A 22,031-nucleotide genomic window follows, 5' to 3' on the forward strand; every position below is an offset into this window, starting at 1 on the left:
GCGGCGCGGAAGGGAGGGGCGAGGTTGAGGGGTGAGACCGAGGGGAGGCTTCGGCGTGGCGAGGCATGGGGATCGGCTGGAGGAGGAAGAGGGATCGGGAGGAGAGGAAGAACAGAGGGGATCGGGAGGATGACGAGGACGAGGGGGCTGCAGGCTCGTGGCGCTAGGGCACGGGGAAACTTGGGCCTGGGCCTGGCTCCTCTCATTCCCTCCTATTGTTTTTTTAAAACCTTTTAAATCGGGTAATTTTAAAAAAGAAAGCTTCTAACAAAAAAAATAAAGGTTTTTAACAAAATAATAAATAAATCCCTTTGACCCCTTTTGAAAAAAAATCCCCACTATAAGAAATAGTTGGGCATTTTAAAAGAAATAATATAAACCCTTTTTTTAAGAATTAAAATTAAAATCTTCTTTAAGAATAAAATAACCTCTTTTATTTAAAGAATAAAATAAAACCGCTTTAAAAGAGAAAAGAAAAAGATACGGATTTAAAATAAACAAAAGGAGAAAATAAAGAAAACCCAAGGGGTTGCAACCGCATTTAATAAAAGGATTTTTTAAAGAGGGCGTTTTTTTAAAGGGGATAAAATGGAAACTTTAGCAAAACCACAAAATGAAAAGAGAGGGGAGAGGGGGAGTTACTATCGCACTACGACTCGGTGATCACTCGAAGCACAACACTCAAACACCACACGCGACAGACGATGCAAGATGCCATGCATGATGCGACGATGCAAACTAAATGATGAGGCCACAAAATAAAGTAACCACACGACGGAAACGGAAATAAAGGGGAATCTTCTGGGCGTCGGTCTGGGCTGTCATAACTCTCCTACACTACAAGAGGATCTCGCCCCGAGATCCAATAATGAAAGGGGGGAGAGGATGAGAAAGAACAAGAGGTAAAAACTTAGTCGCTTCTTTGACAAACGAGTGAAACCAACAATCCTTGAAGGTTGCAAAGAGATGAGGACTGATATGAGAAGGAAACAAGAATTCACGGAAAATTTCGGGAGCACTTTGGTAGGAAAATGGGACAAAAAATTCGATAAGAATAGAGAATTAGACAATATACATAACAAACAACTAAATAGAACAAGGGAACACCATGATCTTGATAGAACAACATAATAGACCCAAAAGAGCAACATCACAAAGCCTCTGGAACAAGAGAATATGAACTAGCTCAAGCGGAAGAAGAGAATGAAGAAAGAATGCCAACTATCCTCACAATAGAATTCAAGAGCCTCCGGACAGAGAATTGACGTTGTAGTTGGAGAACCAACAAAGAAAAACAAGATAGTAGTGGGCTTAAGAAAATCATCTCAACAAATATGAGGTGACAACCAACCACTAAAAGAAACAAGGATAGCTGCAAGCAAAGGTATCAAAACTTCTTACACCAAGAGGGTGCATTGAGAACTTGGATTAATGACAAGCACCACAATAGCAACAATCCATAGGAATAGCTTTAGGTGAAATCCAAATCAAGATAGCTCAATGAAGAAATCATGGGTTGAAAATATCTCATGATCATAGAATTTGTGGGTTTAATTATCTCACACTTGAAAGGAAAACTCTTCGAGGCTCCTACACTAACAAGAATGCTATAATACCACCTCAAAGGAAAAGGAAGAACAAATGCACTTGGAAATGCAAGAGAAGAAAACTTGAGGTTCTCCAATAAGATTCTTGAAGAACACTTGAGAATGAATTGAAACCTTGATGAACCACCATGAAGGACCTCCATAAGGATGATGCAACGATATGAAGGTAGAAAATAATAAGATTATGACCTTACCAAGATTTAGATGAAGCTTCACAAAGAGATACTTAAAAGAACTTGGAACTCCGGAAAAGAAAGATAGGCACTTGAGAAAAGAATTGATATCATGAGCCCTCTGGAAGAAGAATTGAAATCTCTTGGAAGAAGGAAGAACAAGAATAAGAATTATGTTATGCTTATCCTTCATCAAGTTTAATTGATGACCAGCAACAAATTTAGCATACAACTTATTCTTCTGAAAAGATTGAGGAGAGATATGAGCACAAACTAGAAGAATTGTTGCAAAAAAACACAACGGTGAGAATTGAAATGAACGAAGCAACCATGAATGAATGGAGATACATGAGAATGAAGAGATCATGAGCCACCTGAGAGAAAACTAGAACAAGGCACCGGATAATCGAGAGACGAACGAAGAGACAACAATGGAGAAGAATTGAGGATGAAAGCTGAAAGCTGAGAACGAAGAATCTTCTAAAATGATGGCCTTCGGAGGAACGAGAAATAAAAACAACTCAGAAATGCACCGGATAGCAAGAAAGGGATTACTCATGATTGGAACAATTAAGATGATGGCACCAAGCTGAAATGATTAATCTACAAGAGAATGAACCAAGATTGAGATAAACACTCCATCGAATCTTCAAAGCTGAAATGAAAAGGAGAACACCACCAAGAATAACTAAGACACTCCAGAACAATGAAGAATGCAAGGTTGAGCCAAATATGAGAATTAATTAAATGGATCTTGAAGAAAGAATATGACTGATGAAATTCATACTCACGTCATAGTTGAAAAGAATTAAAGATCTCCGGATGATTACAAGAGCCAGACAAGATCCTGGGAAAACCTGTGGGTTATGGGGCCACTCAAACATATCACCGTTATAACAGATTGCAAGAAAGATAGATATTGCATCGGTATAATAAACTAGATGAGGTTAGCACCTCGAAATAACTGAAGGATTGAAAACACGAATTTCTGAGATAACTTCAGCACTCCGGATGGGATAGAGAGAAATGACAACAAGAAGATAGACTGATAAAATTCCCAACATAGGAAAGAATTACAAAGATAACAAGGATATGAAGACACGGATAATTAAATTAAATTCGCCGGTAAGGACGACAAGAATGAATAAAGATGAACATGAAGCTCCTGAGAATCTTTACAACGAATCACCGGGTAAGAGAGAAAATAACAGACAGCGGAAGCACAATGAAAAGAAAACTCTTGGATGAAAATTGAATCACCGAGAAAAAGGGTGGGAGGGCGGGGAAAAACAAAGACAACTTGGGCTAGATGAGATGAACTCCAGAATAAAGAGAGAATGATCTTGCAAAAAATTAGAGCGGATGGAATTCACTTGAAGAATTAACATGACAACTCCGGTAGACAAGAATTGACATAACCATCTGATTTGAGCAAAAGGATTAGTACTCTCATAAAAATATGAGAACACCACTTAGGAAAGATCTGAAATCACCACTTGACATCGAAGCAACACGAATTACCATATTCCAACAAAACAAAGGGTGAGGCTTATGAAACAAGCCAGAACAAACTCATGAGAAAGATTTCGTCCGATATTTTCGTGGACAGGAATCCACTAGATGTCGAACCCCAACCTAACATCATGCATTTGTTGGAAGATTGTCCTATAAGCAACTACTTGAATTGCCACCTCAGAATTCCTGAAATATCTGGTCATGCAATCTGGTACACGGATACAAGGATTAATAATCACACAACTCCTATATTAACCCGTCACCTGTATCACATTCGTCAACACACAACCAGAATCTCGGACCTTCATCTACAACAGACCCTCGTGATCACAACGATACAAAGTATGGCGGTACTCCCGAACAATCCGCACCAGTACTGGGGATATCGGGGTTATCTCGCCACTACTAGTATTGAAGCAATTACGAACATCCTTCGTTCTGAGATACTAAGAAATCTGAATGATAACGATGTGCTCAAGAATCCCCTGGAGCTCAACTCCCCTGAAACTCAAAGCAGATAGGAGGCACCAAGACAGAACTCCGTCACATCGGCGTCATATAGATTCCAAAAATATCCGCGTGATCCTAAAAAAAATTAAGTGAGAAGAGGAGTAGAATTAAAATATTACGTCAAGATTCCTCACAAGAGCATAGAAGGGGAGAAAAAAGAATCCTACTCTCCGATATATAACTAGACTCAAAGCAGTTTTTCACTAGACTCGACTCGGCCAAGTTCGATCAATCAAGGGGGCTCCTAGGTCGGTACTGCTCTGATACCAACTTGTCATGCCCAAGATGCGACCCTATCCTCAATTTGGCACGGGGCCTCGTCAGGGATAGAAGCGCATCTCGTCGTGTCGCAAGAATGGATATCGTTACAAGTACATGTACTGAAAAGAAGAGATATATAACATAATTGGCTTACACTCGCCACAAGCTACATCAGAGTCACATCAGTACATTACATATTCATCATGGGTAAGAGCAGGGTCCGACTACGAACGAAAACAAACGAGAAAAATAAGAACGACGTCCATCCTTGCTATCCCAGGCTGCCGGCATGGAACCCATTCTAGATCGATGAAGGAGAAGTAGAAGTAGCAACTCCAAATGAACAATCAACGCGATCGCGTCAAGTAACCTTTACCTGTACCTGCAACTGGTGTTGTAGAAATCTGTGAGCCACAGGGGACTCAGCAATCTCATTTCCAAAGGTATCAAGACTAGCAAAGCTTAATGGGTGAGGTATAGTTAAGTGGTGAGGTTGGAGCAGCGGCTAAGCATATATTTGGTGGCTAAACTTACGAGTACAAGAAATAAGAGGGAGAAGATCTACGCATAACGGACGTGAACTACTGATGATCAAATGAATGATCCTGAACACCTACCTACGTCAGACATAACCCCACCGTGTCCTCGAACGGAGAAAGAACTCACGAAAGAGACAGTCACGGTTATGCACACAGTTGGCATATTTTTAATTAATTTAACTTTAAGTTATCTAGAACGAGTGTTAAACAAAGTTTCCACGTTGCCACATAACCGCGGGCACGACTTTCCGAAAAGATTTAACCCTGCAGGGGTGCTCCAACTAGTCCATCACAAATTACCACAAGCCGTATAGAAATCCTCAATCACGAAGCTCGCGATCTCGTCGGATTCCCTAGTGGAAAACCTCAACTCTGAGATTACCCAAAGCTTCATCGGAATCTCGATGCACAAGATATCTCGTCAAAGGTAAAACTAATCCAGCAAGGCCGCCCGGCGTGTTGACGATCCCGATAGGATCCGCGTATCTCGTTCTCAAGACACGACGGATAAGCACAACGTACAGTGGCCTGATAGAAATCTCCCGAGTTGCCCCGGGTTGGCCCCACAAACGTCTCTAGTTTTGGACCAGCACCAACAGCACTGGCCCCCCTGTATTATGTGAAATTACTCCTCGGGTTCATGACGCCCTATGCTTTCAGTATTAACAAAGTTATTATGTTGGGAAAATGTAGTACCAATGTTGGGCCTTGCGAGACCACCTTTAATCTAAAACGAATTATCAAGGGGGTCCCCATAACAACCCCGATCGTGTTAGGAGCGCTCGTTTATGGAACATAACACCGGTAGCCGAAACTAAGGGGGCAAAGGTGGAACAAAACATCAGGCTAGAAAGGCCGAGCCTTCCACCTTTTACCAAGTATATAGGTGCATTAAATTAAATAGCATTTAAATAGGGTGCTATAACAAGGAACCCATGTTGTCACATGGAAGCAACTACACCTGCAACTAGCAACGCTAACAACATGGTTAAGCAAGCGGTAACATAGCCAATCAGTGGTTTGCTAGGTCAAACAGGTTGAAGGTTATCATGGCATGATTGAGAGGCTGATATTTAACATGTGGTAGGCAACGAGACATAATCGATAGAAGCGATAAAACTAGCATGGCAATGATAGTAATGGTATCTGGGGAAATGGTCATCTTGCGTGAGATCCCGCTTGGAAGAAGAACAACTCCATGAAGTTGGCGAACCAATGTAGTCGAACGGGTCATCACATTCCGACACGCTTGCGAAACTCTATCGGAACGGAGCAAAACCGGAAACAAACATCAACACAAATATTCACCACGGCAAATGCAAGACATGATGCATACCCTAATATGATGCATGATCAGTTCAATGATGCAGGCATGGCATGGCAATTCACCTCACACATACTCTGCACATTAAGTGAAGCTCGATATGCAACGAGTTGCATATCGATGAAACTCCACGTTTAATTATTTAATTCACTCCCGATTATTTAACACGCAATATTAAATGTTGTTAACATGGCAAGGGGTGAAGCGATGATCCTACGTGTCATCCTAGTCGGTTTAACTCGCGGAACAAAGAGCGGAGCTACGGCACGAGAGAAATGCAACACAAGATCATATGCCATGAATGCTTTATGCATGCAAGTTACAACATCAACGCAAGAAGGGAAAGAAGCATATGTCGCCACAGCGAGCGAGAGGGAACCCTGGCGGCAAATCGGAAACGATGCCACGGCAAAGTTCCTATCCCGATAACTCGTCGAGATATCGTGCCAACGTATATGAAGCGTGTGCGGAGACGTTAAATAAAGAATGGGGTGATCCCGTATCTCGGGTTCCCATGTGTCGAGGGCACAACGAAAGAGGAACACAACGTGCCACGGGCAATATACGGTGCATACATATATTCAACTCATACATCATATGTGTTCGGTACACGACACGTCTCATCGGTATACCTTCGACGTGTGCATATCGGAGCGGAACGGTTCGAAGCGGACGTCGTGGAAGTCGAGGTCGTCGAGGAACTCGGGACTCGTCGACGGTAGTCGTTCGCTCGGCGTCGTGGTTCACGTCTTCGGCGACGGTAGTCAAACTTGTTCCGGGGGTCGTCGAGGACGTAGACGGGTCTTCGGCGTCGTCGAGGAAGTCGTTGTACACAGCGAACTTGTCGATTCCACGGCGGCGGAGATGGTGCACGGGGTCTTCGGCGTCGTCGAGGAAGTCGTTGTACACAGCGAAATTGTCGATTCCACGGCGGCGGAGATGGTGCACGGGGTCTTCGGCGTCGTTCCAACAGGCAAAAGGGCAAGGCAACAGCAAGCGGCGACGGCAACATAAGCAAGCAACAGCTATCTACCTTGGCACAAGCAGCTACAACCTAGCATCTAACAGCAAAACTACTAGCACAAGCTATAGCGGCTAGCTACTTACAGCAAGGGAAATAACAACTAAGCTACGACAACCAAGCAGCAAGCAGGCAACACGCTAGCAATCAGGCTACAGCAGCAAGAACAACATCAGCAACTGCACAACAAGCTACTTAGCAAGCCACGGCAGCAGCAGCTTCGGCAGGAGGCGTAGTAGCAAAACAGCGACAATAGCACTAGCATCAAGCCACAGCAAACAACAAGCAACGGCAGCGGCTGGCAAAGCAGCAAGAGCAACGGCACACACGGCAACACGCTCCAGCAACTAGCACGACACAGCAAGCAGCGGCTTCGCACAGCAACAGCAGCAGCAGGCAGCGACAGCAATAGCAAAAACGCAGCAGCGACACAACATCAGCGGCAGCTAACGGCGACGAGCAGCGACAGGAACCAGCAACAGCAAGTGCAGCGGCAAGCAGGCAAGCTGCATGCCGACGGCAACAGCGACACAACAACATGCAGCCTAGCAGCAGCTCGACTAGCACCAGGCACGGCGACACGGCGCAGGCGGCGCGGCGAGCACGGAAACGCGTCGGGCCACGTGCGGAGGCGGCGCAACTGAGGGGAACGGCGGCGAGGCCTGGCGGGCGGCACAACGGGGCGCGCGGGAGGCCGCGGCACAACGGGGAAGAGGGAGGCGGCGACGCGGGGACTCGGTAGGGCGGCCTGGAGGCGAGGCAGAGGGCAACGGGGCGGAGAAGGTGGCGAGGTGGGCGCGAGGAGGAGTTGCTGCGCTGGTGCGGGGCTGCAGCAGGGGACCTGCTGGTCCATGGAGCAGGCGGCGCGGCGCGGACGGGAGGGGCGAGGTCGAGGTGCGAGACCGAGGGGAGGCTCCGGCGCGACGAGGCATGGGGATCGGCTGGAGGAGGAAGAGGGATCGGGAGGAGAGGAAGAACAGAGGGGATCAGGAGGATGACGAGGACGAGGGGGCTGCAGGCTCGTGGCGCTAGGGCACGGGGAAACTTGGGCCTGGGCGTGGCTCCTCTCATTCCCTCCTATTGTTTTTTTTAAAAAAACCTTTTAAATCAGGTAATTTTAAAGAAAGAAAGCTTCTAACAAAAAAAGGGTTTTAGCAAAATAATAAAATAAATGCCTTTGACCCCTTTTGAAAAAAAAATATCCCCACTATAAGAAATAGTTGGGCATTTTAAAAGAAATAATATAAAGCTTTTTTTTAAGAATTAAAATTAAAATCTTTTTTGAAGAAAATAATAAGCTCTTTTATTTAAAGAATAAAATAAAAACGCTTTGAAAGAGAAAAGAAAATGATACGGATTTAAAATAAAAAAAAGGAGAAAATAAAGAAAACCAAAGGGGTTGCCCCCGCATTTAAGAAAATGATTTTTTAAAGAGGGCGGTTTTTTTTATAGGGGATAAAACGGAAACTTTAGCAAAACCACAAAAATGAAAAGAGAGGGGAGAGGGGGAGTTACTATCGCACTACGACTCGGTGATCACTCGAAGCACAACACTCAAACACCACACGCGACAGACGATGCAAGATGCCATGCATGATGCGACGATGCAAACTAAATGATGATGCCACAAAATAAAGTAACCACACGACGAAAACGGAAATAAAGGGGAATCTTCTGGGTGTCGGTCTCGGGCTGTCACAGTGGCTCACAAAGAAATGATATATATTGGCAAGATCATTAACTCACGAAGCGAAAACATTGTAGCTGAGAAAGCGAATGTACATCCTATTGTAGTAACCTTTTGGAAGGTTCATGACTAGTTTTCGGAATATTTTAGGAGGTTTCTAAAACATTTTTTACTTTTACTGTTTTTCCTTTTTCCATAAAATTCGAAAATTAAATAAGATAAAAGTTAAAATGTATTTTGTTTTAAAAAATTGAAAACTGTTCACCAATTAATTTTGGAAAACATTTTGAAATATGTGAAAAATCTTGAATTCATAAGCATTTTCGCAAATTCTAAATGTCATTTAAATTTTTAAACAGTTTGTTGAATGTATGAATATTTCTTGACTCTTGAACATTTCTTAAATTCATGAACATATGATTAACTCTGGAAAAAATTCAATAAAATCACGTTTTTGAAATTTGTTTGTAATTTTTAAAAATGTGTTTGTCTCCAAAAAGTTACTTATTCAATAATGTTCAAGAGTTTCAATAAAGTTCGATTTTGGAAAAATTATAATAATTCCTAAAAATGTTCCCACTTTCAAATTGTTTTCAGAAATTTAAGAAAATATTCGTAATTTTGAAAAATAGTCATGTTTTTCAAATTTCTTGACAAGTTCAAAAGAAATCACGGTTTCAAAAGTTGTTTGGAAATTTCAAAACAATTTCCATTCTTTTCATTCATGAACAAATGCCTGAATAGTTTTGAGAATTCGTAACTATCCAAGAAAACAGCAACTACATGCGAGCAAAGTGAAACAAAAAACCGTTTAAAACCAGGGGACGAGCGAGGGACATGGGCAAGCAGCCCTATCGCACAGATCGGCTGACCCACCGATGCTACCGAGCATGCCAGGTTGTAGACTATCAGTGAATATGTATCGCTATAGGCGATGCATAGCAACGCTCCTGGTAGGTAGCTCCTTGCTAGACGTATGGTGGATGCTTATTCTTTGATGTTTGTTTGTTTGGTTGCAGTAGTTACGCCTGCTCGAAGACTTTACATGCGCTTGGCTTAAAAAAGAAGAGTAAATTTCGGTTTCTACCCCTGTTTTAACATTTTTTACTGTAATTATCCCATTTAGCGGGATTTCATCCGTTTTACCCTATTTAGCAAAAGTTCTGCCACAATTTACTTTGTTTAAAATTTTGTGAGAGTTTTAATGGAAAAGTCCCAATTGTCAGGTTCAGCTGGCAAACCACATCGACGGGTTTTTTCAGCCTATCTTTCTCCATGTTGAATCGGTCCTCGCAGCTTGTCCCAAGACGGTCGGCCCGATATGATCGCATCAATACATGTCGTTTGCGTCACCGGTCAATGCATAACTCAGTTTTAGAAGGGTGACACGTATACATATGATTTTCTAATAAGCATCTTAAATCTGCCTGAATCAAACGCCTCATCGGCCAATGCATGAGACACGGATATTTTAGAATATTCAAATTGCGATTGTAGTGATGGTCAAAATCATGTGAAATAGGGTACAAATGAGAAGGTCATAGACCCGCCATCAATTGAACACAACCTGATGGGGTTCATCTATGTCGCCAACGTAGAAAGAACAACAGATCATATCATGATGGTGTCAAGTACATGCACATGCCCATGCCGACGTCGGCAAGCATGATGGAGCCGTCAGATTCCATGGGGTTGTATCTTGCCTTGATGTTGCTGTCATATAGCCCGACTCGAGGAGGTATGAAATTGCGTCGTCATCGCCGTCGTCGCTGCCCGACAACCCCTGACCCAACGTTCGAGCGAGCCTGATGGGTGCGTGCAGTCGAAAATATGGACGGGTCATGCAATCGATTAGGGGCGAGTGTGGCGCACGGCTGACTCAGACATTGTATGTTGGACGTGATGCGAGCGACCTCCATCGGGTCGGGCCTGATCGGTAGAAGTTGTGATGAGTGCTTCAGCTGAGAAAAAAATAGGCACAAAAAAGGTTGATGTGACAGAACACTCGCAAAGTTTTAAACAGGGTAAATCATGACATAACTTTTGCTAAATGAGATAAAATGGATGAAATCTCATTAAAGGGGATAATTAATGTCAAAACTGCCAAAATAGGGGGTCAAAATCAGAATTCACTCAAAAAAAAAAAGACAAGACACACATATTACGCACAACTCAATCGGTTAACCCATCATTGGCTTTGCGAGGTTCACCCCACATGAAATCCAATCCTGGCTACATGTTTGTAGTCTGGCACGACGAACCATAGAGAAAAAAGGATCATAGGATGAAACCACACAACCCTAATAGGTTTTTCTTAGGCTCACCATCAAGAATTGCTCAAATGGTTACATTTCTGCTCGTATTTCCATCTTACCAGCCAATGCTTTGACCCTCTGTTGAAGATCTCCTCATCGGCGCCTTCCTCCGGTCCTCGACTAGGTGTTGGGTTTGGTCGTGATGTGCCAGCATGACTTGTTTCGAGGTCGTGTTTGTACGCTCATGCTATTTTGGCATCGTCCCTTGGCGATCTCTCAGCTCGTCCCGTGGACTATCACATCTTCCCTCACACTTGTATTGAGGAGGATCTCATTGAAGCTATGGTCTCGGTTAGGATGGTGGGCATCAAACCGGACAGAGTGATCCTATGCATGATAAAGCATTAGCGCCTTCGGTACCATCAATTGTGTTGTGGGGTTGCTCTGTTTGGGGTGATGATATGTGGTTGACCCATGTGTGGCGCGGACTGAGGAATCTGTTAATCCAATATGCACGGAGGCTATGTTCTGGTTGTCCTGCCCTGGCGGCTTTTCCTTGTCTTTCGATATGCAGTCTCTCGCACGTATGATTCTTAGTTCACACGAGCCGCTTGATTTTAATGCCTTCGACAAGCCTAGCATTCTAGTTGAGGTGAACAGTGTTGTTGCGGAGGTGGCACATATTATAGCATCACTTTATCTCTCGAGGATTTTCTCTGCAAAGTTACTTGTGCGGTTCCACAACCTTTGCTTTGGGCACCGACGCCTTTGCATATGGATAAGGATGACAAGCGACAAAGTGAGTGTCTAGAAAAGAAGAAAGAGACGTGTAACATCCCGATGTCTAAGTGTGTGGAGCATAAGTTGCTGAAGGATTTTGGTGAACTTCCGAAGATGAGAAGATCGGAGGGTTTCAAGCAAAAGATAAAACATTCTAGACATGTATGAAAACCCGCTCTGACCGCAAGTAATTGAGCCGTTGAGCACGTTGACGGGCATCACAAGGAAATCAAAGACAGGCCTTTCATGATGTTTTTCACACAATAATATTAGCACATGATGCTTTTAAGCTGATACAGAAGAGCCATTTGATAAGGATGATTTTTCTCAGGCAAACGGTGATCGGATTGGTTGTATTTGACCCACGTCTAACTGTTTGGGCTATGGTGCTCTAGCGTTTGGCTCTGACGATGTTCTTTGGTGTTGCATTTGTCTTGTTCTCATCCTCTGGGTCTGGTGTTTTTTTCTCATGTTTTGGTCTTCATTTTGTTTTGCATGATTAGCTGAGAGTTTTTTTTTTTCATAAACTGAACCAATTCTTTTCTTTTAAATGAAATGCAAGAACCCCATGCCCTTGCATTGAGTTTTTTAGAAAAACTCCAAGATCGATTCCTTTATGAATCCATGCAGGCCCCCGTAGACAGTCTGGTTTGCCCCCGCCGTTTAGTGACGATGGTGATGGATTGAGGCAATTCTTCTCGCATGTTCTTCTGTCGATCAATTTTCCCTCTGCCGAAACGATCCTTCGTTCCCGTCTTGCCGTGGTGGCCTTCCGTCGCTGTGTGTGGGTAACTGCTTGGATGGCCTTTCTCTCTCAACAGAAAGCAACGTGTTGATAATGTACTATAAAAAAAATATCTTTGCGAGAATGAGTCAACCGTATCCTTTACCAGTGATGATTTGTACTGTACAATAGACCCCCTTAGTCTGAGGGGACGTGTCCAACAGACAACAACGCTTTGGAGAAAGGATTTTTTCACTGTTTTGATCCTTAAGGCGTAAGTTCATCACATAACGAACTCAGTTCAAAAGCATTTCACGTTTTGACCCTTTTGGAAAAGCTAGAGTCCGTGGCGTTGCAGGCCTTAGCAGAAACGTCGGTCTACTGGACGTTGCAGGCCTCATGTGCAACGCCAGTCTACTGGACGTTGCAGCCCTTAGCAGAAACGCCAAGGGGGCTAGCGTTGCGGACCAAAGCATAAACGCCAAGAGGGCTGGCGTTGCAGACCAAGCAGTATGCCGTGGGCTGGCTGGATGTCGTCGCTGCGTTCCATAGTGGGTCTGCAACGCCAGGACTGTTGGCGTTTCACAATCGGCCTGCAACGCCACATTAGACTGGCGTTGCAAGAAAGAAAAAACGCCACGGTAGTCAGGCGTGACACTGTAGGGCAGCAACGCCAGCACTGTTGTCGTTTCACAGTGGGTCTGCAACGCCACGGTAGACTGGCGTTGCAGAAAATAGAAAACGCCACGGTAGACAGACGTATCACTGTAGGGCAGCAACGCCACGGTAGACTGGCGTTTCTATGTGCGTCTGCAACGCCACGGGTTCTGGCGTTTCAAAAAAGGTCAGATCGTGAAATAGTTTCAGTCAGAGTTCATTCCGTGAAATACTTTCATCCTAGGGATCAAAATCGTGAAAAAATCCTTGGAGAAACGAGATGGATGAGACATGCAAGGTGGAGATTATTAACACGTTTATATAATAAAATAAATACACGTAATTATTTCCTAATAATTCGGTCCACCTTAAATATCGGTAGGGACACCACGTTAAATTATTTCAGCTGGCCAGCACATGTTTGGGCTGTGGCGTAAATGTGGGCACTCTTATCCAACGGGGACGTACAACCTGCCAAATCAAGGTCGTGCTGCGAAGAATTTAAATTCTGCTTCTTGCATTTATTTTAGAATTTTCGACGATGCGAATTTAGTGAAAAGTGACGTTTCCATCGACGACGAGTTCTCTATGGTGATTACATAAATTTTAAGATGATATGTCGCCTATTGTCTTTTAAAATTGCTTATAAGGATAGAACGTGTGTTTGTGCGTTCATTAGAACAAGTGTATGCGTATGTATACAAACCTGGAGTTGAATAGTTAAGAAGAAATATGGTATCTTCAGTTTATCAGAGTTTAAATTCTAGTGCTTGTATTTATTTTTAAATTTATTTTAGGATTTTTCACGATGCAAATTTAGTGAAAGGAGATGTTTCGGTCGACGACGAGTTGTCTATGATGATTTCATAAATTTCAAGATGATATGTCGACTCAGTCTTTCAAAAATGCTTATAAGGATAGGACGTGCATTTATGCGTTCATAAAAATAAATGTATGAGTATGCATAAAAACGCTTACATACGTACCGTGCTAAAAAATCAAGGTTCGTCCATGCTACTAATTCGAGCCATCGTTTCCAGCCACCTTTCTCTAGGAGGGTTGCCATGGCAGAATCCAGGCTAACCGACGCCTTGCTCGACTCTTCCCTCCCCCTCGCTACCACCTCTCCCGCGCTCCCGTCCACCGCGAACCGCAGCCAGCCACACCCTCCAATCCTCCACCCGGCGGCGTTCACTGGAGCTGGTACGAACGCGGCGTGTGATCTCCACGGCCCGGACACCACCATCCAAGTCCAAGGTACTCCATTTGGGTGAAAAGTATACGCGCTACTGTAGTTACAGTTTAAGACCTGATACTCTATCAAGTATGAAAATTCTAGGCGGACACAGCATGATCTCAGACTATTTTGAGCCGTACGTGAACGTCTTCTTTATCAAAGGACCATAGTGACCCGACACAATATTTTAGGAAAACAAAAACATCATTGATCCAAGGCCAGGATACATTCGTTGGGTTGGGCTAACTTTCGAACGATCGAAGATCTGCAACATTTCCGAATGCCTCCGTCCACACCCCACGTGAAGTTCTTCCTGTATACTCCCTCCATTCTTATATACAAGTCTTTTTAAAGATTCTACTATAAAATACATACAAAGTAGAATGAATGAATCTTTACTTTAAAATATGTCTATATACATTCGTATGTAGTCTATAGTAGAATATTTTAAAAGACTTATATTTAGGAACGAAGGGAGAATAACACTATTAGTTATAAATTAATAGGTTATCTTTGTGTTCATCTAGTAAATGTACTTTTTCTGTATCCAAATTAATATGACACTAGTTTAGTTTTCTCCAACTACAATTATTTAGATATAGAAGGAGTAGATGTTAAGTTGATGATCAATCATCGATGTAATTTTGATCTAGTGAGGTATATCTTGTATTCTAATGAGCTCTTACATGGTTGTATATGATTTTCTCCTTTCTAAACTCCACCACACCTAAAACCGTCCGAGAGGCCTCCATTGTTGCTTCCTCAGACATGGCATGCAGTTTGTGGGGGTCCCGGTCCACGCATGCCCATGCTAGCAACACCGATGCATGTCTTCGCCCGTGACATGTCCTCGTGCTTGACAAAACCTGTGGGGTTCCTCGTCCACAACAGCTTCGAGAACATTGTCTCCGAGATCAACACCCTCCTTCATATCTGCCTCGACCGGTGCCATCATTTTCTTCCTCACGCACCACTTTGTCCCTGACTACATGGAGCTTCCTTGCCCTTGAGACTACCTCGACATCGGGAACCCTGACTCGACATATACCACGGCGTCCCTCGCATGTCTACCTCTACCACAGCTACACGCCGTATGTTCTCGGAAACCTCGACACTGGGACAAAGGGATATTATTTTGCTTTAGCAACTCTATGGCTTACTCTATATTCAACGCGTCCGCAACACGACAACATCCACGACACTCCCGCTATAGCTGCGCGCGGGGGGGGGGGGGGGGGGGGGGTGGTCAACCCCATGGCCGGTCCTGATATTTTGGGGGCCCGGGGCAAAATCTAAACTCGGGGCCCCTTAACATCATAGTAGTGCTAAAATTATACCATAATCATATCAATGTTTAAGTCTTCAAAAAATTTACAAAAGAAATTGTTTTGCTTCCGAAGGATGTATTCTATAGAATTCATGAACACAAAGATAGAAAGTACTCCTTTCGTTCATTAATATAAGATGTTTCGATATTTTAATATGAAATATAGACGAACCAAAATGAATAAATAAACACACTAAAATATATATATCCGGTTAGAAAAGTTCGTACATCTTATATTTGTGAACAGTGGGAGTATACAATGTAGATACTATATCTTGTTTAGATTCAGCAAATCCCAAAAAGCTCCATGTGAGTGAATACAGATGCAATCATATTAAACAATTTGTAAAAGGTCTAAAGTCAAATAAAAATGAAAAATAAACGTGTAACAAATGTGCTGCGAATATTCCTGCAAAAATATTTCAACCCGATCTAAAAAGCCTCCAGCTTTAAAAATCTAACATGTACAATAAACTAAAAGCCAAACACTTCATTGGTCCAATTAACAATCGCCTGTACCTTGGAAATGCTTGAACTTAAGAATGGTAGTATATGATATACCTCAGATTGGTCTGTTGGATACTACGCTCGACGATAACACCATGAGGATTGGACTGCCGTCCAGCGGGGCGTAAAGCGGGAGGTGCTTGGCTGGCTAGGTGGTCTGGTCGTGCGTGCGCGGCCGGATATGCGTATGCGTGTGGCGTCCGGAGACGAGTCTGGAGATGAGAGTATGTTAGCGCCGGCGAATGACATTGACCATTCACGATTAACGAATTCTTGATTGGAGCGACGGGCACGGGCTAGATTGAATAGCGGAATCAGAGATCGCACGATCTCGTTATATAAGGAAAAAAGGGATCCTAGCGATTAGAAGCGAAACTATCGTCCGGAGTCTATGGGCTTCTCATCTACGTGCCTCTTTTTTCCTTTCGAGAAGAGAGCCATGCAACGTGCTGGCGGATCGATGGGCATGGCCACCTGTGCTATGGGCTAATTGTGTAACTAGGGAAGGGGCCCCTCGATGTTTGGGGGCCCGGGGCGGCCGCCCCTCCTGCCCCCCCTCAGGGCCGGCCCTGGTCAACCCGTTGGCTTCTAGCTCTGGTTTCTCTCCATTCTGATCGTCTATGACGCTCCTGTTGTTTGCAACGCTGCCGGTATGACTGCGGTGGGATATTAGAGATATATCTGATAGTTATAGACTGCACACGGTAGATATGAATTGTTTCCTATCTACATGAGCCTTCTTGCCCTCCAATTATGGTTCCCTCAAGGCTCACTACAACACGCACCACATTATGTCAATTCTACCCTCTCTAATCCTTTTACACTTTCATCCCCCTCGTTGCCTCCCGCTCACTAGGCCAGTTGTGCGCCTGTGCCTTTTGCTCGGTGGTGTTAACCATGGGACGACCATGGTGTGCGCTTCTGCTGTCCATGAGTAGGGCACCACCATGTCCAATCACGTACTCCTTTTGTTCCAAAATAATTTATTTTTTAGGACTATGCTAAGTCAATAGTTCCATTGAAAAATCTACTAAGATTTACAATTTCAAATATATCTTATATAAAAATATATTCCCTGAAAACAAATCTAGTGTTGTAGATGTTGATATATTTTTATATACATTTGGTCTTATTTAAGTTTGACTTAGGAAAAACCTAGAACGTTAATCAGTTTGAAATAGAGGGAGTATTGCATATGCATGGATCCAATCCCTTTAGATGTGTATAATATTTCGTGCACATAATACATATAGTTTAAAAGTTGTTATTCTATCAACTTTGAAAATATTAGCATTCTTTGTTTGGAACAAATTTTATGATTTCTTGATTGAAAGCGAGCGGACTTCAGCTCTTGCGAAGTTAATCCTCACAATTCAAAAAGTCGTCCATTCTTGGAAGCTCATCTCGATCACCTAAATAAAGTGGGAAAGTTCATTGCCGAATCGGCAAGCTAAATATACAGTGGAAACTTCATTGGCTTTTTGTGGTCATATTTACAAAAGTTTATGACCAATTATTGTAATGTTTATGCCAATGAAAAATTGATAACTACGATTGCACATATCTATACTACTATATGGTGTATCAGTTTTGAAATTTTGAATCCTAGGCCTGGGACATAATATCAACAGTTGATTGACGGTGATCCAATGGTGTAGGTGGCTGGTATTTGCATAGTTAGTAACTTAATTGTACCCAGCTGTGTCTACATTCTTTTGGAACCAACAATACATTAGTATGATCAATCCACACAAAAAGCTCGCAACAACACGTTCAGACGTGCCACATGGCTTCATGCCCCCCCCCCCCCCCACGCACACACATTGTATTAATCATAATATATTGATTGAAAAAAGAAATCACACGAAACAAGATCTTGCTTGTCTTTTCTTCCGACAAAGTTGTTTCTTGGAATGGGAATTTCAACTTACGTACTTTGCACGTGCCGGAGTACTCGTACTCCATGTATCCATGTATCCATGCACCGGACACATCCTTCATGGGATACACAATCTTATGTATGCCCATGCTTCACAACAAACTGTTTATCTTTTAGGTACAACTATGGGGGTCTCAAATGAGGTTTTCGTACAAATTTAGAGATTGGTAAGGTGATACTGGGGCGGGGGCGGCGGGGGGGGGGGGGGGGGGGGTTCTAATATGAGAAATGCTATTTTTACTTAAATCTTACATATTAGTTCACTTGGGCGATGGTATTACCGAGTTTTTCTCTAGGTAGTTATTCCTTATCTCATGGAACTTAAGATTTAAGTAAAACTCTTGCATGGGAATATGATTCCTGTTCTAATACTGTGATTGAAATTTCCACACAGGAAGCGGGTGGAAACCAATTGTGTGTGTGGTCCTTGTGGAACTCTTCAAAACAGGAAATATACTGCTAGGCAAGGTAGTAGTTGATGGCGGCATGTTTGTATTCTCACTGCTCTGTTATAGAAGCATTCTAGGTGCCGTTTTCATCTTGCCATTTGCCCTACTCCTCGAAAGGTAGGGAATTTTGTTATATAACTTATATATTCTCATGGAAAGTAATATTGTAAGTTTCTAACAATTGACTCTAGAATATTCATGACAAATCTCCAGTGGGAAGTGGAAAGAATTGGATAAGCATGCTATCTGGTGGCTCTTCATCAATGCTTTTGTCGGGTACATACACAAATGAAAAATCATATATACCTTTGCAATAACAAAAATAATTAGTTTTGTAATTTCCCTCCTCTAAACTCTATGTTTTGTTCAATTCTTACATGTGCATTTCGTTCTATGTCCCCATCAAAATCAATCGGCTGAATTAGAGATGTGGTTATACAATGGAGTGATGATGACAAAGGATGCATTAGCGAATTAATTCAATCAACACCATAGCTCAATGTCAAAACTTAAACTGAACCTGGCTGATTCTCCAACACACATATGCTAAAATGTTATTTTTATTCTCCTCAAAACATGGAAAAACATGTGCTAGAATCTTGAAATATATTATGCTTTCTATTTCTTCATAACCAAAAAATAAATTAGTAGGTTGATATGCACAACTGATGTTATAATTAATTTCATAGTTCATTATATTAACCAAATGTTAAGTGTGATATACTTACTTTTTTGAGTATATGAAGAAGTAATAAGGTATATTGATACTAATAATGATATCATTACTTTGAATAGATACTCGTTGCCTATGGCCTTGTACTACAACGGGCTACATGACACAACTGCCTCCTATGGTGTGATCTTCTCAAGTTTGACTCCGCTCTTCACTTTTGTCTTGTCAATATTGCTTGGGTAAACAGTCCTTTCCTCCAACTTAGGATACCACAAATCCATTCATCCAATGTATATCACTGCAACTAGGGGCGCTACCCCGCCCCCATACTACTTTCGTCTACCTAATTAGTTACAATTACTAGTAACTTCGTCCCTACAAACAAACAACTTTGTTACGTATCTGAATTACTAGAGATTTTGAAATAAAAAATAAAAATATCAAGATATATTTTGCAGCATGGAGAAATTGCGCCTCAAATCCAAGGAGGGTAGGGCGAAGGTGGTTGGTGCATTGATATGCTTTGGTGGGGCTTTGTTGATTAGCTTGTACAATGGAAAGGAACTGCATCTTTGGACCTCGGTTAGAAAAGGTATCATTAAGAATTCCAATGGAGTAGTCGGAGGACACCACCATTTGAGGGGTACCTTGCTTTTGTTGGGTGAATGCATATGCTATGCATTTTCGTACCCTGTACTGGTATGTTTAATTTTGATAAATTATTTTTGAACTAAGTCTTGTCTCTATATTACTCATAAGAGGCACAATATGATTTTATTTTCATTCTTATCTTGATCGGTAACGTCTGAGGGTTTCTTATGATTAAGGTGAAAGTTTTAAAGGTGTACCCATGGAAACATTGGTCATCGGTGTTGACATGTGTTCTAGGTGGTTTGCAAACATGTGCCATTGGAACAATTATAAGAAGGGACAAACTTGCTTGGAAAGTAGGATGGAACATTCAACTAATAACAATTGTCTACTCGGTAAGTCTTTTCCAGAATGTGCTCTGTTTTCAAAATCCGTTGCTATTGCACGTAATTTTATTACTTTCCACAATTTTGGATTTAATTGATAATTGCACTATATCTAGAAACTAATCTTAGTTTATCAAGCAGAAATAAACAACCCGAGCAAGATATATTTTGATTGTAGATATAGAAGAATTCGTGATGAAAGTAACCATTACAGATTTTTTGTGGTGTACTTGGCCTTTAATCTAGCTACCAAAATAAATAAATATATCATTGTTGAAATTTAAATGTTAGCTTAGCTCAAAATTGTAAAAACTTTCTTATGAGGTACTATATTGTTCGAGATCCAATTGCTTCATGATGTTGAGTATTAAAAACATATGTTTCCAGTTTTTTTCAACATGATAGTTGAAAATAATAGGCAGTAATGTGACACATAATTGTTTTGGAATGTAGGCTGCACTTGGCACATCAGCCAAGTATTGGTTAAATCTCTATGCTGTGGAAAAGCGAGGTCCTGTTTTTCCTCCAATGTTCAACACATTATCGGTTATCTTCACCATGGTTCTTGGGGCATTATTACTAGGAGAAAGCCTCACTGTTGGGAGGTACGTGTAATTTGTCTTGTATTTGGACTTATATAATATTTAGGATTTCTTAAATGTGCACGTGTGCGCGCGCGCGCGCGTGCATGTGTGTGTGTGTGTGTTTGTTTGCTTGCGCACGTGTCTTATAACTGGACATAATGTCCCTATCCTTGGAGGGTACGTATTCTCATGTAGTTAACATTATATAGTAAAGGTACACTATATTAAAAGCTTGACTTCAAGATAAAATATCCCAGGAAGAACTCATTCTTGTGACCTATATAAAAGTGTCTTTATTTAATTTCAAGAAAATCGTGCTTAAATATTTTGTTTTCATTATGATGTATGTACCTTACTTGTGAAGCGAGTATTATGGACGACATGACCAGTGTAATTGATCTCTTGTCTTCATGATGTGGCCCCTATAGCCATCTAGTGGTTTTGAATAGACATAGTAAAAAAACTAGCTTAGCGTACCGTGAAGCCAAAATATTGAGCGATGTAGCTTAACAAACACTATGACTTGTTTGTACAATTTTGCACTTGGAGTACATCAAATATTATAATTTGAACCGTTGGTTGTCTTAGTGCTTACATTTATAAGCAATTTCATTTCATAATTGACACATTTTACTATTATATGGCAGCTTGTTGGGTAGTGCATTGGTTTTCAGTGGTTTGTATACGTATCTCTATGGAAAGGCCAAAGAACTACAAGTGAAGATGACATCAGGTTCAAGCAATGAAAAGCTTCACGTGCAACCTACCCATGACCCAAAGTGTGAGGATCCATCATCTGGCCCTTAATTTTGGGGATACTACTCTCTGGAATTCATCATGATGAGCTTTGAGAATTAGAAGTTGACACCAACTCTGGTTAACATGTGAGATAGTAAACTAAAATGGTTTGACCAATCCTAACATGTGCCATGGTTTATTAATTATCTTTTATTGCAAAACGAGATTAAAACAACGACTTCTCCATCAATCGATGCATACATTCATCTTTATTAATTATTCAATAATGGTGCGACAAAAATATACATCAAGCCAGCCGGATTTATCACTCATACCCACAAATTCGATAATGTGGAGTGCTTCCCATATCAAAAACCGACGTCATCGCCGATCCTTCCACATAACATATCTGAACCTAAAGCTGGTGCAGCAAATCTAAAGCGTATAACACATGCACTCGTTTTAGAAGCCACCATCATCATCGAGCCACTGACCCAACGTTAGGAAAGAGATCAGCATCATCATTGCTAGTCCGACCATCCGTCAA

At 42.0% G+C, this 22,031-nt stretch overlaps 1 protein-coding gene across 1 annotated transcript; it reads left to right on the plus strand.

Annotated features, from left to right (window-relative positions):
- The first annotated feature begins 14,066 nt into the window (after window positions 1-14,066).
- LOC123428409 (WAT1-related protein At5g64700-like) lies at window positions 14,067-21,688 on the plus strand. Its single transcript, XM_045112607.1, has 8 exons — window positions 14,067-14,310; window positions 18,458-18,629; window positions 18,726-18,788; window positions 19,308-19,424; window positions 19,644-19,884; window positions 20,013-20,171; window positions 20,616-20,767; window positions 21,394-21,688. The coding sequence occupies exons 1-8, from the start codon at window positions 14,118-14,120 to the stop codon at window positions 21,551-21,553; spliced, it is 1,257 nt and encodes a 418-aa protein (XP_044968542.1). The 5' UTR covers window positions 14,067-14,117; the 3' UTR covers window positions 21,554-21,688.
- Window positions 21,689-22,031: the final 343 nt, after the last annotated feature.

Source organism: Hordeum vulgare, chromosome 2H, assembly GCF_904849725.1.
Source record: "Hordeum vulgare subsp. vulgare chromosome 2H, MorexV3_pseudomolecules_assembly, whole genome shotgun sequence".
Taxonomy (NCBI): Eukaryota; Viridiplantae; Streptophyta; class Magnoliopsida; order Poales; family Poaceae; genus Hordeum; species Hordeum vulgare.

Bases quoted from the DNA above. Each gene is read 5' to 3' on its own strand.
- LOC123428409 (XM_045112607.1), top strand. From the start codon at position 14,118: ATGGCAGAATCCAGGCTAACCGACGCCTTGCTCGACTCTTCCCTCCCC. The intron at 14,311-18,457 runs GTACTCCATTTG...ATTTCCACACAG, and splicing joins CACCACCATCCAAGTCCAAG to GAAGCGGGTGGAAACCAATT. The intron at 20,172-20,615 runs GTAAGTCTTTTC...TTTGGAATGTAG, and splicing joins TAATAACAATTGTCTACTCG to GCTGCACTTGGCACATCAGC.